Consider the following 18,582-nt stretch of genomic DNA (forward strand, 5'->3'; position numbering starts at 1 on the left):
CCGCGAGTTTTGGAGCCCTGTGCCCGGCACCAGTTGAAGAATGCAACCGCATGTAGCCTCATTAATACAGAACAATGCTACTGTAGCCTAACATTTTTGCAACCAACGGATCTGTTGTTCAATCAGTGTTTTGCATTATTGCCATCCTGACGAAATGTGTTGTAGGTATTATTGAGGACCTTTAAGCACAGTGTCCATCCAGACGTCATCCAAGTGGCCTAATACAAACTGACAGTGATCACCTATGTCTCACAGTAATGTGCACAATCATACACCCTCTTGTTTTATTTCAAATATTCCCTATTATGCAGAATCCATATTTCCCTACTGATCCAGTGTGTGAGCAAGCATGCCATGTAGGCTCGGTCCGGGGTCTGTAATGACCCATTCAAAGTTCAGTTTAATGACCCATTCAAAGTTCACATTTCTGTTATCACCATTTTATACATGCTTGGTCCATGTATTCATTCAACATCTGATGGCATGCCCTGAGATTTGTAATGGACAATTCCTGCAATCAGAATTTCTTCATCTTTAAAAATATAACATTCTTATAGGCTATACATCACTTCAAATACGAGATAATGGTCAAATTAATCACAAGGTTGTAGTGTTATGTAGACAGTGACGGAACGCGTGTGAGGGAGGAAGGAATGCGTGTGTGAGAGACAGCGAGCTCTTCTAATCTTGACTATAAACCACGATATTGTGACAATTAGAGCGTATCAGCCCCTTCACCTTTATAAATCCGGATGCATTTTACACATGGATACAAATCATTATAAGATGTTGTATTTTAGTATTCTTACGTTAAATCCTTCAGAAGAGCTTTGTTAACATTCCACCCTTTATTTTACATTCAATTAAAGTCAGCAGAAAAATGCACGCTAGAGCTTCACAAGCTCGTGATGCCAAATTACGAATCATCAGAAACAGGTAAGGGCTCAATTTTCCAAATTGCCCACCGGAGCTGAAGAGCTCTCACCGTGCCACCTTCAACATGCGTTTTCACTGGCTGAGAACACGGAAGAAAAAGGAGGAACCAGACTGTGAGGCAGTCTTGACCAATGGTAGGGCACGAGGAGGGGGGATTGACGTAACCTACTCATCCAATCAGCACAAACAAAACCCCTGCGTTGCAAACCCAGCCTGCTGGCTATATAAGCGACAATGACAGCTTGGAAATCCAGTCCGTTCGCTCACCGACCGACCCGTCTGCGAAGGAACAGAAAGAATACTAAAACCAACCTCTCATCGAAAGCACTGAACGTCTCGCACCAAGTCTCAACATGAAAGCAATAAGCCCAGTAAGATCTTTCCGGAAAAACAGCGCGAATCTGTCTGAACATAGTCTGGGAATCTCTCGGAGCAAGACTCCGGTGGATGATCCATTAAGCCTGCTTTACAACATGAACGACTGCTACTCCAAGCTGAAGGAGCTGGTGCCCAGCATCCCTCAAAACAAAAACGTGAGCAAGATGGAAATCCTGCAGCATGTCATCGACTATATTCTGGACCTGCAGATCGCACTTGACTCCAATGTCGCAATAACGAGCCTCCATCACCCGCGACCGGGGCAAGCGACATCCAGGACTCCCCTAACAACTCTCAATACAGATATCAGCATCTTGTCATTACAGGTAAGGATATTGTCTGAAATATCAGAAGAATATAAACAAAGATGCTACATTTGCTTGGGTCTATTTTACCTATTGGCCTGCGCATTTTGAGTGCGTTTACTATGCGCAATTGTGGTCTATTGTGAAATTACACCATTTGGTTTACAAAAGGCATGTTATCCATGATCAACATTGCGAGGGTAGGCATTTTTGTGTGTGATCTCAATAATACCATGTATTTGACTGCGGCGGTGCTAATGAATATATATGTTTGTTTTTCAGTCTCCGGAGTTCCCATCAGAGCTGATAACAGATGACAGCAGGAATCTTCATCGTTAAAGCGGGTAGGTACGCTGTGTTCTCTACTCTGTCTGTACTATTATGTCCGGGGTTTGTTTGTCTATTTGCCCACAGCCGGTTGTGGCAGAATTCAACGAAATTGAAAAGTCGGTGCATATTTCCGACAGTAGGCTAATCATTATCTCATTGTTAATTTGTTCACTATTTGAACGGAATACATTGCAAACATTTTTGCTATACAGTATAGGCAAATTCTTTGTTATTGTGTTATAACGGAGCAACGCTCGTCTGTAATATAAAATAAATGGTGGTCTGGATTATTACTAATGTCTACATAATTGGTGCAAGAGGCTAAACCCATCTGAACTGCAATTTCGGCGGATTCTCTCCCAGATAGTAGGCTGAAGTTGAATGAGAAAGTGCCCTATGCTGCGCTTGTGTGTGTGTGTGTACATCTGGAGCTCAGGGTTTGCTCAGTATTTGAGTGTTTGGTTAAATGTTAAAACTGCGGCTTCCTCCCTGGCGCCAGTCTGTCCGGATCTCTGCCCTGTTTGCATTTTCTAAACACGCCTCTTTCTCAATCTTTTGCAGGTGTTTGGTTAAGACACACAACACACAGGACCTGGGAACCGGACTTTTTCCCCCTACATTTTTGTCCTCGGGTTCTGGATTTTCTTCAATTGAATCAAGAGACTTTGCTTATAAAGGACAATCTATGTGATGTGTTTTCAGTTCGGACACTCATATTATTTATCTTAAGACTTGTTTTGGTCCTTTCTTGAAATGGAAGGCGCGCTATACTCCCTACACGGGGAGAAAAACAAATAAGAGATTGTCACAAGGATTTCCTCTTATCGCCCATGAAGTCTTCGCTTTTTCTCCGGAATTGGAGAGTGAATAGAAGGCAACTTGGTTAGTTACTGTATATAGTTTAGTCTGTCTTGTCAGAATTGTTACTCTTCTTCGCACATGGACTGGACGTTGTAAAAAAAAAAAAAATCACACAAAACGAACGCGCGAAACCTTGTGCACTCTGAGTTTTATCTTGTATAGTTGCAGGAATTGCACATTTCTGCAAAAGTGTAATGCTGTACTTAATTATGCTGAAACTTTTTATAAAAGTAATAATGTAAATTGTAACGTTTTTATACAAAAAAATAATAAACAAATCAAATGCATTATTTGAGCATGTCTCCCAGCTGTATGGAAACTTGTAGCCTATAGACAGAAGTTCTTGAGATTGGAATTACAAAAGGTAACGTGACACAATGTTTTGGCTGAAAATGGTTCTGCAATGCTAGGTTGTCATGATCATCTACAATCCCAAAAAGAGTTTCAATTCCCAGCCGATGCGGTGGTAATGAAGTCATTGTAGTGGGAATGTCAATCTTTCATGACAGTTGCGTCAACTGAATGATTAAATGTAAAGAATGGTGAGAAATTGTTGTGTCATTTCTTAGGGGCTATACCATTCTCATTGACTAAGTTCGTCATTTACAGTGACATTGCTCAAATTCACACAACGCTCTCTAGTTTGCCTCTTCAATTCCTGAACATCTTGAGTTCAGGAATTAAGACGTAATTCTACCTCAACACGCACTGATTGGGTAAACTCCCAGGGTGTAGGCATATAGGAGACTGGGAATAAATGTGATTATCTCACCTGTGTGCAATCACAGAACCTCTCTTATTGACAATAAGATTCTGCATTAATCTGCGACTCACAAAGCTGTTAACTTCTGAAAAGAAACACTTCAAAACCAATTGTCATTTTTAAATGGCCTGCCAGTGCAGATCGACATACTATTTTGTAGAAAAGAAACACCGACCCATAGTGCTACATTTCAGGATGTCTGTGTCATGACAATCAACATGAAAATAACAACGCATGTGTTCGTTTTGTCTGACCGTGCAATGACAACAGTAAGGCGAACTACCTGGTTACTGCTCCATGCGCAAGCCTAAACTATAGCAGCACATTATTCCACTTTTACAGGTAGAATGACAAAGCACAGGCTCACCATTTCCCCACAAATTGGAAAGCTTGAGTTCCTTTACACAGAAGAGTATACTCTCAATTGTGCCCAACATACGAAGGGAAGTGCTTAGAATCGGCTGGCCACGGTATTATGCATATGTATATTATGTCATAACCAATTTGGTCGCCTTACCTTTTCCCCACAAGTGAAAGTTCATGCCCACCGTTCAGTGATGCGTCTTTGGCCTAATGTGGGTTTGTATGGAGAATCTGCCACCTACTGGTGAAAATAAAGTCTAGCTGACGCAATTATGTTTTAACCCTTTCTATATGGCAGGGTTTTCCTAAGTCAGTCCTGGGGCCTCCCCTGGGTGCAAGTTTAGTTTCTTTCCCTAGCACTACAGTTGATTCAAAATGTGTATTGCTAGGGCAAAAACCACAACGTGAACCCAGGGGAGGCCCCGACTTTGGGAAATTAATGAGATTTTTGAACAACAAACAAGTCTATCTTGAGCTCATAGGAAAAGTAGAGTTCAAGGGATGGGAAGCCAGTTATGAACTGTTATACTTTATGCAGGAAGTTCAAAAAAGAAAATGCATCTGACAGCCAAGATGTTTATTGTTTCACATTGCACTCTGAAAAAGGCTCAGACCCTGAGACATATCAGTAGTGCATGGAACACGCTTTTTCTTACCACACTGTTCATAGATTTTAAATCTAGAATTCCAGCACAAAACATCAGCAGATTGTTTGGAGAAAAAGACCTTTCAGTCACATATGAATTCACAGCAATACGACACCAATTAACTCATGTTTGAACATGGCACATTTTCACTGGTAGCCTACTTGATAACTACAATTGAGGAACATTTAGTTTAAGCACAAAGCCAAATCTGATTTTTCAGTAAGCTATAATGAAGTACAGTATACAACATCGCACCAACACCACATTCATACGGATCCACAATCACATCACTCCACAATTCACTACCCTTTTCCAACAGCAAAAACGAACATCACAACATCTAACTGAATTACAGGGACATTTAAAAATTTGACTTATTCCATATTAGTCTGATGTCATTAACTTTCAAATTATTTCACAAAATGTATCCTGAGTTCTTGATGTATTTTTGGTTTGTCTACAAGCCAGGACATTCATTTATCAACCCACATTATTTCATATTTTTATGGTTGGCAAACAAGGTGATCTCCTTCGTTTTAATCCATGCTTATTTTGGTTGAATGCTGTAACATTTTCTCTCAAATTTTCTAACAACCTTCAGTATTTAATAAAATTAATTTGCAGATTAATAGGCCTGTTTTTATTGCCATCTATATCAATGTAACAGATTTGTAAGGACTTTTATTTTTCAGAAGCACATCAAGCAACGTCTACGGGACCTCAAAGGCCTGGACACTCTCACAGGACACTCTCCCTCTCATCCTCCAGAATAATGGCATCAGGGGCCCCTGTGCGTCCCTCGAGGGCCCCCCCGGTGCTCAGGGCCCTCTTGAGGATGATCCCACGCAGGTTCTGGTTGTGGATGGGCCCCGTGGTTGAGGCAGTGCTGGAGCCTGGGGTGGAGCTCTCTGTGTCTTGGTTGTCTTGGCTGGTGTTGGTGGTGGCAGCGTTGTTGCTGTTGTTGTTGAGTGTGGTGGTGCTGGAGGCGTGGTTGAGGTTGCTCATGGACAAGCTGGCGGGGAACCAGGCTTCGTCGGGGCTGGAGGCCATTAGGCTGCCCTCGGACGGGGCCTCGGAGCAGATGGACATGCGGGCGATGGTGGAATCCTGGAGTCCACTCAGACTGCTGGACAGCAGGCCCCTCTTCTTTACCAGACATTCTAGCTCCAGCTCTATCAGGTCTGCTTTATTAACCTCTTCGGCTTCCTCTAGGGAGTGGTCCGAGGAGCTCTCACCAGACCTCAGCCCAGAGTCAGACGAGTCCTTCTTGTCCTGGACAATGTCGGGTGTCGCTTGGGCTCCCCCCTCCTTCCCTTTTTCCTGGAGCAGAGGGGTGTTGTCTGACTCCTCGTCACTGGGGACTTTGTGGTATCGAGGCCCTGCTCCCTTCACCTTGGAGCCCCCTGCTTTGGAGGAGCTGGAATACATCTTCTCGTCCTCTTCGCTGATGGGGTCCAGGGGGGCATCTGTATCGACCGCATCCGTAGCTTTGGCCCCTCTCTTGGTGGAGAAAGAGGGCTTGCGTCCCTCCTGCTCGGCCCCGTCTTTGTCCTTTTCCTCTGGCTCTCGGGCCTCTCGGCTCTGGAGGAACTGGCCCGGGTGGGGCTGGACGGGCTTCTCTCCCCCGCTTCCGGCCACGTCCAGCTGGGTCATCTGGGTGATGTACTCGCGGTAGGCGTCACGGTACTCTGCCTGCTGCTTGTCCGTCAGCTTGCAGATATCGTTGGACGACTCCTGGGAGTTGAGGCTGGACATGCTGGGGGTGCGGTGGGTGGCCGCCTGGGGGAGGGGTGGGGAGAAGAGGGGAACGTGCGGTATAATGGTTTTTGTTATGGTTGAGGGGGGAACGGGATGCATCATGGACGTTATTGGTTTGGGTAAAATAGCACAATCTCATGGGGTTTGTGGTCATGGTGGTGCTGTTTGAATTTACAAGTTAACAGCACTGCAAGCCACCAATGAACTAATAATGACAGGAGAAAACTGACAGCCATACTAGAGAAGAAGTTTATATGTTTGCGTATAGGTTCGCGTGTTGGCGGTTGAACAGAGAGGGCAAAAATAACAGCTTTTCTAACACCTTGCCTTGCCTTTTGGTGGTGTGAGTCTGCATGTGTGTTTGTGATCCGCCACGTCAACTTCCTCAACCAGGGGAGGGCAAAACTGCCGTGATCTCACCGAAATCCACATGCTATTTTAGCTCTGATGAGTTCAATGACTGATTGTGTAAGTGTATACAGTGCCTAGTGAAAGTCTACACACCCATTGCACAGTTCACATTTTTGCTGCCTTAAATGTTTATGTAAAATGGGATTCAACTGGATATTTTCCCTACAGATCGACACAATTGATTGTGGATGTCTTCACCCCAGAGTTAATACTTGGTGAAAGTACCTTTGGCAGCCATTACACAGATGTGAATCATTTTTAGTAAGATTCTACCAACATTTATGGCAACACATAAAGTATGTGGACACCCCTTCAAATTAGTGGATTCAGCCACACCTGTAGCTGAAAGGTGTATAACTTTGAGCACACAGCCATTCAATCTCCATAGACAAACATTGACAGTATAATGGCCTTACTGAAGAACTCTGTGACTTTCAAAGTGGCATCATCATAGGATCCAACAAGTCAGTCTGTCAAATTTCTGCCCTGCTAGAGCTGCCCCGTTCAACTGTAAGTGCTGTTATTTTGAAGTGGAAACGTCTAGGAGCAACAATGGCTCATCCTTGAAGTGGTAGGCCACACAAGCTCACAGGACATGACCACCGAGTGCTGAAAATAAAGCTTTTTGAATAAGATTCTACCAACCTTACACAACTCTTAGTGCAACATAATCCATTGTTTTCTCAAGCACAGTACAATTGGTTGGGAATCATTGATGGACAGCAATATTCAAACCTTGTCTCTGATTTTCAAGCAGATTAAATCCAGGACTGAGACTGGACTGGGGGGGGGGGGGGGGTATAGCATTTATTTCACATGACCCATCAAAGTATCTGGGTAAGCATCATCTAATAATTATACAATGTGTGTGTCTGGACACTTTCAAAGTCAGATTAGGATAAAGGCAGAGGACTTGATAAAGTGTATTTTCACCGCTACTTTCACCGCTTTTAGTCTTGAAATCTTTGGTTGTTTACTACACTACTCACTCTGTTAACCACATGGCCTGACATGTGAATCCTTAAAGAGGTGGGTGGGGCTAAGGCTTAAGAGGGTGTGAACGATGCTGAATGGGTGTAGACAAAGAAGAGCTCTCCAGTACGTGTACAAAAACATTTTCTCAAGAGTGCGGTGCAAGTTTATCAACGTTCAAAGCAGAACTACTTTCCCATTGTTCCTCAACTGCAGTGTATGATATACCATTTGAAGCTCTGAGTCTCTACTTTTATCTCAGGCAACAACAAAAAAAAACACAATTTCAAATTTTGTTACATAAGACCGAATTGAGGTGGTTGGTGACATTTTTTATTTGAAACATTTTCTATAATTTTACTTTAACTTTGAAAATGTGGAGTAGGTTGTGCAGATCTGTAGTAAAAAATAAAAAGAATAACAATTGTATCGTTTAAAAAATAATAATAATAATTTCAAGAAAGTAAAATACAAAAGACTTTGCAAGGGGTGTTTAGACTTTCACTAGCAACTGTACTTGCTTACATGTCTGCTTTAAGGGTATTTGGATGGCTTGGTATGTTTGTGTATTTTTGTGGGTATGTGAATGTGTTTATCTGTTCTCATGAGTAGAAGACAGGACCTGAGTCTGTGTATATACTGCAGGTGCATATGAACGTGTGTTGCAGTGTGTGTGTGTACGTGAGTGTACCGTATTTCTCAATGAGTGTCTGTGTGTACGTGTGTGTGTGCAGATGTGTATACAAGTGGGTGTGTGTGTATTCAACTCACCACGGGCCAGTGCTGAGTGGGTCTCGGGGGCTCCTCCAGACCCAGGCCTGCGTTACTCAGCTCCTCGAAGCTGAGGTTGAAGCTGTAGCTGCCCACCTCGTGGGGAGCTCCCTGGTGCCTGGCCGTCTCCACGTTGACTACGCTGCTGCCCTGCTCGCTGGCCGCATGAGACTCATCCTGCAGGGCCTGGCTCTCTCCATGACGCTGCTCCATCACCTGGGAGAGTGGACTGTTAGAGAGAGAAGCATACAGCCAGCCATGTGCAGAGCAAACATGTCACCACAAGGTATACATAGACTCAACATAGGAAATATCTACAGCTGCAGAGCCAATATACAGTATAAACACTAGCCATGAAACCAACATACAACTACAAACTCTATAGAACAACACACAACCAATGGGAATAGATTCAACACACTGCACACTGATTCAGCACACAATACATCACCATCATCTTAATACTGTAGACTTTTAACACAAAGTCAGTAATAGTATTTTAGTTCAATAGATGGTGAGTATATATGATGTCAACTCTATAGGGCCTATATGCATACAGTAGTGGTCCGGTCTCCACATCAGATGGCTTGGGAAGTGCTCAGAGGTTGTAAAACCTTGCAGCTATTCAGAGTCAGACCCCTCGACTGCATGGAGACTGGCTGACTGCAGCTCCCACTGACAATAACCTTCCTTCATCTAAATCTCAGCCATCTTGGACCAGATGGCTCGCTGGCTGGCCACGTTCTGGCAACACAACATTCGTTTGTGGAAGGAGGCACAAACGGACATCTGATCAACGCAAGCTACATGTGTTCCTGATTCCAGCCCCCCGAGCGAGCGGAGCAGACTGCAGACGTTCTCGTAATACGGATTATAAAACCCTCCGATGTCTCCAGAGAAGGCTCAAGATGTATTACAAGATGCCCTGATTTTTTTTTTAGAAGACAATAAAACAAAACACAAAACACAAATTTGGTGAATAAAAAAAAGAAATAATAATAAATCAGGAAATCAATATTAATGTACATATCAAAGAAATAGAAGGAGGATATTGAGTATTTAAAAGCGGAGGTGGAGGCTTTGTCTTACCATGCCTCTGAAGAGTTGCCAGTCGCCGAAGTTCATGTTCATCTCTTTCTTCAGCTCTTCCAGGTTGCATTGAGACAGCACCCGGCCATTCACATTGGCCTAACACGGAGAAAGGGAGAGACATGATCACGACTGATCAAATACATGCACATTGGGCCAGTTCGGCCACAGATAAAACCTAATCCTGGACTAAAAAGCACTATCAATGGAGATTCTCCATCAAGCTTGATTTTTATTCAAGGATTAGGCTTAATCTGTGTCCGGGAATCTGCCCCATACTGTATAAATTAGGGCATAAGTGGGCATAAATTGAGTAAAGTAGGCCCAAATGTACAGTTCCAGTCAAAAGTTTGGACACACCCAATCATTTAAGGGTTTTTCTTTATTTTGACTATTTTTTACATTGTAGAATAATAGTGGAGACATCAAACATATAATAACACATATGGAATCACGAAGTAACCAAAACAGTGTTGAACAAATCAAAATAGATTTTATATTTGAGATTCTTAAAAGTTGCCACCCTTTGTCTTCTTGACAGCTTTGCACACTCTTGACATTCTCTCAACCAGCTTCATCTGGAATGCTTTTCCTACAGTCCTGAATGAGTTCCCACATATGCTGAGAGAGGCAGAGGCTGCTTGTTGGCTGCTTTTCCTTCGCTCTGCAGTCCAAACAATCTCAATTGGGTTGAGGTTAGGTCATTGTGGAGGCCAGGTCATCTGATGCAGCACTCAATCACTCTCCTTCTTGGTCAAATAGCCCTTACACAGCCTGGAGGTGTGCTATGGGTTATTGTCCTGTTGAAAAAAAAATGATAGTCCCACTAAACGCAAACCAGATGGGATGGCGTATTGCTGCAGAATGCTGTGACCATGCTGGTTAAGTGTGCCTTGAATTCTAAAGATATCACCAGGAAAGCACCCCTACACCATCACGCCACCGACACAGCGGTTGGAACCAAAAACCTCAAATTTGGACTCATTACACCAAAGGACAGATTTCCACCGGTCTAACATCCATTGAGCATGTTTCTTTGCCCAAGCAAGTCCCTTCTTCTTATTGCTGTCCTTTAGTAGTGGTCTCTTTGCATCAATTCAACCATGAAGGCCTGATTCATGCAGTCTCCTGTGAACAGTTGATGCTGAGATGTGTCTGTTACTTGAACTCTGTGAAGCATTTATTTGGGCTGCAATTTCTGAGGCTGGTAACTCTAATGAACTTATCCTCTGCAGCAGAGGTAACTTTGGGTCTTCCTTTCCTGTGGTGGTCCTCATGAGAGCCAGTTTCATCATAGTGCTTGATGGTTTTTGCGACTGCACTTGAAGAAACGTTCAAAGTTCTTGAGATTTTCCGCATTAACTAACCCTCATGTCTTAATCTCTTTGCTTATTTGAGCTTTTCTTACCATAATATGGACTCGGTCTTTTACCAAATAGGGATATCTTCTGTATACCAACCCTACCTTGTCATGACACAACTGATTGGCTCAAACGCATTAAGAAGGAAAGAAATTCCACAAATTAACTTAACAATGCACACCTGTTAATTGAAATACATTCCAGGTGACTACCTCATGAAGCTGGTTGAGAGAATGCCAAGAGTGTGCAAAGCTATCATCCATGCAAAGGGTGGCTACTACCTTCCGATGGTATACAGTAGTCCTGGGCCACATTTCCAAACATGAGCTTGTATAAACTCTACATTGCTATACTTTCCTCAGGAAACAAATGTGTCCCCGGTTCTGCACCTCACAAAACAATAAATCATTTTACAAAGACAATGTCTCACTTAAAGTGTTGTTAGGTGGGCCGACTGGGGTCTAGAGCAGTGGTTCTTCAAACATTCAACCTCCAGCTGCATACCCCCTCTAGCACCAGGGTCAGCGCACTCTCAAATGTTGTTTTTAACCATAATTGTAAGCCTGCACACACACACACCCCTCCCTCTTTTTCAATTTTCGCCTAAAATGACATACCCAAATCTAACTGCCTGTAGCAGAATATGCATATTCTTGGTACCATTTGAAAGGAAACACTTTGAAGTTTATTGAAATGCGAAAGGAATGTAGGAGAATATAACACAATATATCTGGTAAAAGATAATACAAAGAAAAATAACAAGTTATTTTGTATTTTCTTTGTACCATCATCTTTGAAATGCAAGTGAAAGGCCATAATGTATTATTCCAGCCCAGGTGCAATTTAGATATTGGCCACTAGATGGCAGCAGTGTGCACGCAAAGTTTTAGTCCAATGAATCAGTACATTTCTGTTCAAAATATCGTATCAAGACTGCCCAAAGCCCGCCTAATTTGTTTAGTAATAACTTTCATGTTCAAAACTGTGCACTCTCCTCAAACAATAGCATGGTATTCTTTCACTGTAATAGCTACTGTAAATTGGACTGTGCAGTTAGATTAACAAGAATTTAAGCTTTCTGCCAATGATAGATATGTCTATGTCCTGGGAAATATTCTTGTTACTTACAATGTCATGCTAATCGCATTAGCCTATGTTAGCTCAACTGTCCCATAAGAATAAGTGTGAATTTTTGTCACAACATAGCTCGCGGGAAGTGACAAAGAGTTCTTATAGGACCAGGGCACAAATAATAATAATCAATAATTTTGCTCTTTATTTAGCCATCTTACAGAAAAAAATGTATTTGTTCCTCAAAAATTGTGAATAACTCACCACAGGTTAATGAGAAGGGTGTGCTTGAAAGGATGTACATAAATCTACAATGTTGGGTTGTATTGGAGAGAGTCTCAGTCTTAAATAATTTTCTACACAATCTACTTTCACATAGGTACGTGGTTTAAAAGGGCATCAATGTCTTAACAGCGCGATTTGCCAAGGCAGGATACTCTGAGCGAAGCCCTATCCAGAAATCTGGCAGTGGCTTCTGATTAAATTCAATTTTCACAGAACCGCTTGTTGCAATTTCGATGAGGCTCTCTTGTTCAGATATCGATATGTGGACTGGGGGCAGGGCACGAAAGGAATAATGAATCCAGTTGTTTGTGTCGTCTATTTCGGGAAAGTACCTGCATAATTGCTCACCCAGCTCCCTCAGATGCTTCGCTATATCACATTTGACATTGTCTGTAAGCTTGAGTTCATTTGCACACAAAACAAATAATACAATGATGGAAAGACCTGCGTGTTGTCCTTGTTAATAGAAACAGAAAAGAGCTCCAACTTCTTAATCATAGCCTCAATTTTGTCCTGCACATTGAATATAGTTTCAGAGAATCCCTGTGATTCAGATCATTCAGGATAGGCAAGTCGTGTGAGAAACTCATCATCATGGAAGCGGTCAGACAAGTGAAAATGATAGTCAGTAATGAAAACATTAAGCTCGTCTCTCAATTTAAAAAAAAAAGTTGCCCCTTGATAACCAGAGCACTATGTTGTAAAAGTGTTACATGGTCGGTCGCTGCCCATATCATTGCATAATTCAGAAAATACATGAGCGTTCAGGGGCCTTGCTTTAACAAAGTTAACAATTTTCACTGTAGTGTCCAAATTCCCCTGGCAGCAAGAGCTTCTCGGTGGATGCTGCAGTGTACCCAAGTGGCGTTGGGAGCAACTGCTTACACATGCGTCACTCCACTATGTCTCCCTGTCATGGCTTTGCGCCATCAGTACAGATACCAACACATATTGACCTCCAAAGTCCATTTGATGTCACAAAGCTGTCCAGTACGTTAAAAATATCCTCTCATGTTGTCCTGGTTTCCAGTGGTTTGCAGAAGAAGATGTCTTCCTTAATTGACCCCCCATAAACGTAACGGACATATACCAGGAGCTGTACCAGGCCCGCTACGTCTGTTGACTCATCCAGCTGTAACGCATATAATTCACTGGCTTGTATGCGAAGCAGTAATTGTTTCAAAACATCTCCTGCCATGTCACTGATGCATTGTGAAACAGTGTTGTTTGATGAAGGCATTGTCTGTATAGTTTTTTGGGCCTTTTCCCCCAGTATTGTTCCAGCCATATCCATGGCAGCAGGAGGAATTAAGTCCTCCACAATAGTATGGGGCTTACCTGTCATAGCCACTTGGTAGCTCACCATATAAGATACTTCTAGCCCCTTCTTAATGGTATCTGTTGCTTTTATACATGTCTTACTACTCGAAGTCATCTTTATGCTCACTCCAAAATGTCCCATGGCTTATTTTTTAAATTTACAACTGCGACCTGGCCAAGATTAAGCAAAGCAGTGCAAATCAAACAACAACAAAGGGTTACACATGGAATAAACAAACATACAGTCAACAACACAATAAAAAAAGTATATATACAGTTTGTGCAAATGAGGTAAGATAAGCGAGGTAAGGCAATAAATAGGCCATTAGTGGTGAAATAATTACAATTTAGCAATGAAACATTTGACATTGTGTTATTTCGCTAAACACCAGATGGTATCATTTTATTTTTGGCAGTGAAACGGAGGCTACTCAGGCGAGAAAAAAACTCACCCAAATGTGTAGCCCAATTGGAAAATGTACCGTTTGAAAATGTGAAGAAAAAAATGTGAATCACATTTTTATTTTGCGTACCCCCGTCGGCATTGCTACGCGTCACACAGTTTGGGAATACCTGGTCTACAGGAATTTATATATTGCCTAGACATTAATGACATCCTGTCTAAATGGACTGGAAGCTCAATGCAGACAGCGACTTCGGCTGTTTTGTTGGGCCATATAAAGCCTACTCAGATCATTATTAAAAGGCCCATTGCAGTAAAAAATGTGTTTTAAAGTATGTGGATACCCCTTCAATTTTGTCGATACGGCTATTTCAGCCACATCCATTGCGGACAGGTGTGATGGAGCTTTGGCCTGCCTAGTGACATCATCCGACGGTAGTTAATAGATGAGTTAATAGACCAATAAGAAAGAAGTTCCAAACCTCTCTACCAATAACAGCTAGCTTTCAGTTTTCCCCTCCCCACTCCAACCACTCCCAGACAGTCCTAGCAAAAAAATCTTGCTTGAGAAATTGCTCTTTGCTAAGAAGCTATTTTTGTTTCTTTTTGACCATTTTAATTGAAAACAATCAATCACAGTACAGTATGGAATTGTTAACCAGAAATGATTTAATATTGAGATAAAAACAGCTGCATTAGAACTTTAATACAGACAGAAATTAAACCCTTGGGTGTTGATCAATATGCATACCACCATGCTCCACACTCTCATGCTGCAAGTTTGTTCTCGGAGGACTTGAGTACATACAAATTTACATTTGAAAAGCAATGCACACTCCCATGCTACTGCATTAACTTTGAACAATACAAACTAAACAAGATAACTACATAAAGCAAACGTGAGCTTGTAACTTCATAATTATCAGCTAGCTATATGTGAATCCTATTAATCTAGCCAGCCAGCTAGTTTTACATGTAAAAGTGACCTAAAACGAATGTTGTTAGGTCAGTAGCTGGCTAACGTTAGCTACAAATTCTTCATGGGTAGCTAGCGAGCAGCTAATTCTTCGTTAGCCAGCCTCTGGTCTATGCACACTACAGTGGATATTCTAGGCAGTTAAACATGCCAAAATTAACACAGTATGTATTTATTAACGTATCAACATAAAATATTGTATTCAGGTAACATATGCGATGCGAGTGGGCAACATTTCATTCCAAAGTCGGAGTTTATTTTATTTTTACAGGGACAGTGCACATTAATCAACGTTTCAGTAAAAAGTGCCGGTTTTAGCCTTGATGATTTTCTCTCACCTCAGCTCAAAACCCGATGGCATTCAAGAAATGTTGAGATGTATTTTATGTGGTTGCGTCATATTACGTTCATATTTCAGTTGAAGCTTGCATCGGAGCATGCTTTGAAAAGTACACATCTGAGAATTGGCCTATGTTCTGCATACTTTGATTTGGACTCATGCTCCAACTGTTCCGTTCTGACGCAAATTGCATATTGAGATACACCCCTTGTGTGAAATGGACACACTGACATGACTGATATTGAATCTTTTGAATCAACTTTATTGACAGAAGTGTTGTATAAGCAAACGTAGGAGGCCGAGTGTGTGTGTATGAGGGTTGTGTGTGTGTGTGTGTATAGCAGGCCTCACCTTCTTGATGGTGGCGGTGTACTGGGCCAGCATGCTAGGGTCCATGCCCTCGATGTGTGTGACGCGCTCACACACCACGTCCGTGTTCAGAGAGCTGAGGAGTACCACAGGGGCGCCTGGTACCCCGGAGCCAGAACCCTGTCACACACACACACACACAGGGAGACAGACAGAGACAGTCAGAATCACCATTTGACTAAGTAGCGTAGCATGGATCATTTACAACCACTGCAACGACTCATATGGTTCGAGCAATGCTTCAACCACCACAGTGTAGCGTTACAACCACCACAGCGTAGCGTTACAACCACCACAGCGTAGCGTTACAACCACCACAGCTAGGTTAATATGGACGAAGGTTAACACTGGAGTATCTTATTCACTGCAGCCAGGAACACTAGTCCCTTTTTCACAGCATGGCACAAAGACAAAAGAGCAAGCAACACCAAAATGCAATTATCTTTGTTAGTGCAAGCACCTGTGAGGTAACAATAGAAGAGCATTGTAACTAAAGTGGCACCAGATGTGCAATATGGGCTCTGTTGGGGGTCTTTATGTTAATCTGAACACTGTAGATGGTAGTGCAGTATTCAATGTACACACATGAGCCGTGTGTGTGTGCACGTCTCCCCCTCATATAAGCTAGAAGAGTAGCCAATATCCTCGCCCCCCTAATGATCTCGAACCAGAGACTCCCAGCTAGCCTGACATGCCACCCACTAGCAGTGAAACAAAACACAACAACCCTCCTCCTCCCTCCCCCCGCTCTCTCTTTCTCTCTATTAATACCACTAGGACATGGTTTCAGACTGAGCAACAACAAAACAACAGCTTTGTCGACATGGGCGAGAAGGCGGCGAGGCTTAGAAGACGTCTGTGCTTGCTCTCTCGCTGCGAGTGCTTGTTAGAGAAAATAAGCTGTAGACGTCTTAACAGAGCCGAACAGAACGGGGGGGGGGGGGGTCTCTCTGTGAAAGGAGGCAGAGGGTGAAGGTCAGTTAGGGAGGTTAGCTACTGTACACAGACAGTGCTGAAGGAGTGTAGCGTACTGCTGTATCAGCTGCACTCTGCACTAATAGTGTGTGCGTGTGTGTGTGTGTGTGTGTGTGTGTGTGGCTATAGCAGTCAAGACTTGCTGTAGCACACTAATCTGCATGTCTGCTAATGCAAAGGAACAAGTATCAAAGGAACATAGACAACTTTACCTGTTAAGTTTTATAGACGTGTCTTGTGTCAGTTTGATTAGCATGGCCCCTGCAGCCTTTTTCATTAAAAGCACCAGAGAGAGCAATTATCTCGTAGACTGTAGAGCTCCTCAATAATGATGGCCCATATGATTTCTGCTTCTTGGGTGTAGAAATTAGACTACTTGACAGGCATTTTGAAATATGTTCCTAAATTGAGTCTCGCAAACATGGCAACCAAAACGTTCTGGTGACACATCATACGTTGGATGACCTAGAAGAGGCCTAAAATCCTAGAAATATTGTACATTCAACCACATGAAACGACCTTATCTAGAGGAAAACACATTATCTGTGGAGGTCTAATGCATGTCGGACGGAGGGAAAAGCATGGCGTGTTATATTAGCTGGTGGAGGTGAGGTAGAAAGGTGGCGAGAAAGTTAGAGACAGTGAAATCCAAAGAGAGGAGTGTACCTGACAGGCTGTGACCAAAAACTGCTCTGGGGAGAGCGAGAGAGCGAGAGACAGACAGACAGAGAGACAGGATATTAGGCCACATGCTGAAGTCATCATAGAACGCAAGAGAACAGGAGACACATTCACATCAGACTAGAAAACAAGACGTTTATCTTGAACCACAGCAGGCAAAGGCACTTTTACAACATTCCATCAAGCAAAGACAAACTGAGAAGCCATTTAGTTTCAAATTATTACAGTAGGAAATGAAAAAAATATATAGATACATTTTTAGAAACAGAGGACATTCAGAAGATGATCTTTGCAGAGAGGACGAACAGCACAGAGTGTGATGTTTGGAGAGAAAGTGAAGCGGAGAGGAGAGAAAGAGAGCACTCTTCTCCCCTAACACAGAAAATACGAAGTTTCCATTCTGAGGAAGCCTCAAAACCTGGTTCTCCACCCAGACTTTGGATGTGTGACTGTGTACACTGTGTCAGTGTGTTACGCTGTGCCATTACGTACACGCATGTGAGTGTGTGTGTGTATGCACACAAGTGTGTGTAACTGTGTGTGTGTGTGAGCTCCATGTGTGTGATAAGGCTGTAATTACAGTGGTGCGGGGCGTGGGCAGCAGAGGGATGGGGAAGAGGAAACAGAGGCCTGTGAGGGAGGAAGCATCTCTGCGAGAAGATAAGCCCTTGTGCACATTGAGTTGCTGCTTCCGTCCTGCTAGCCTCTGATGCTAATCCCGTCCTCATCCAGCCCTATGGGGATATAGCCGGTACACTATTCATCAGCTGGGGCTAGGCAATTACACTGGGCAGCCCACTGCACACACATACAGACTGTGCTATATACACAGACCAACAGAGAGAGAGGAGAGAGTATTAGAGGGCTAGAGAGAGGGTGGGATACAGAGGGTGATGGGAATTGAAAGAGATGGAGACGGATCAGTTAGGCCTTTTCCTGTTGGACTTCCATAGTGAACAGAAAAAGTCAGTCAGACACATTGTTACTACCAAAAGGAAACCTAAGCTGAGACATTGGCCATTGTTAAATGTGTATATCCATTACTAATTGCCATGTCGTTAGCCTTTAGTTGCTTCAACCTTCCTGTGCACTAGTTGTATATGAATGTGCTCCCTACATGCAGACACTGTATAGAATGGTAGCAGTTGCACTCGCACAGTGGTTAGTTCACTCCCGGACAATGAGACTCACAATCAAACAGGACTGAGCTATTACAA

The 18,582-nt window shown here is 42.9% G+C and overlaps 2 protein-coding genes across 6 annotated transcripts in view; one reads left to right on the forward strand and one right to left on the reverse strand.

Moving 5' to 3' along the window:
* Positions 1 to 1,185: 1,185 nt before the first annotated feature.
* On the forward strand, positions 1,186 to 2,742 carry LOC139383988 (inhibitor of DNA binding 2a). The gene is made up of 3 exons (XM_071128618.1): positions 1,186 to 1,640; positions 1,902 to 1,963; positions 2,511 to 2,742. The coding sequence occupies exons 1-2, from the start codon at positions 1,290 to 1,292 to the stop codon at positions 1,956 to 1,958; spliced, it is 408 nt and encodes a 135-aa protein (XP_070984719.1). The 5' UTR covers positions 1,186 to 1,289; the 3' UTR covers positions 1,959 to 1,963; positions 2,511 to 2,742.
* A 1,756-nt stretch (positions 2,743 to 4,498) lies between these two features.
* The window catches only part of LOC139384168 (kinase D-interacting substrate 220a), a 97,274-nt gene continuing 83,190 nt past the window's right edge, over positions 4,499 to 18,582 (reverse strand). For all 5 annotated transcript variants that reach the window (XM_071128872.1, XM_071128871.1, XM_071128869.1 and 2 more), the window contains 4 exons: positions 15,692 to 15,829; positions 9,585 to 9,683; positions 8,496 to 8,711; positions 4,499 to 6,362 (listed from right to left, as the gene is read on the reverse strand). In XM_071128872.1, coding sequence (XP_070984973.1) covers positions 5,322 to 6,362; positions 8,496 to 8,711; positions 9,585 to 9,683; positions 15,692 to 15,829 — 1,494 coding nt within the window. In that variant the 3' untranslated portion in view covers positions 4,499 to 5,321. The remainder of the gene's footprint in view (positions 6,363 to 8,495; positions 8,712 to 9,584; positions 9,684 to 15,691; positions 15,830 to 18,582) is intronic.

This window comes from Oncorhynchus clarkii, chromosome 25 (genome assembly GCF_045791955.1).
Source record: "Oncorhynchus clarkii lewisi isolate Uvic-CL-2024 chromosome 25, UVic_Ocla_1.0, whole genome shotgun sequence".
NCBI lineage: Eukaryota > Metazoa > Chordata > Actinopteri > Salmoniformes > Salmonidae > Oncorhynchus > Oncorhynchus clarkii.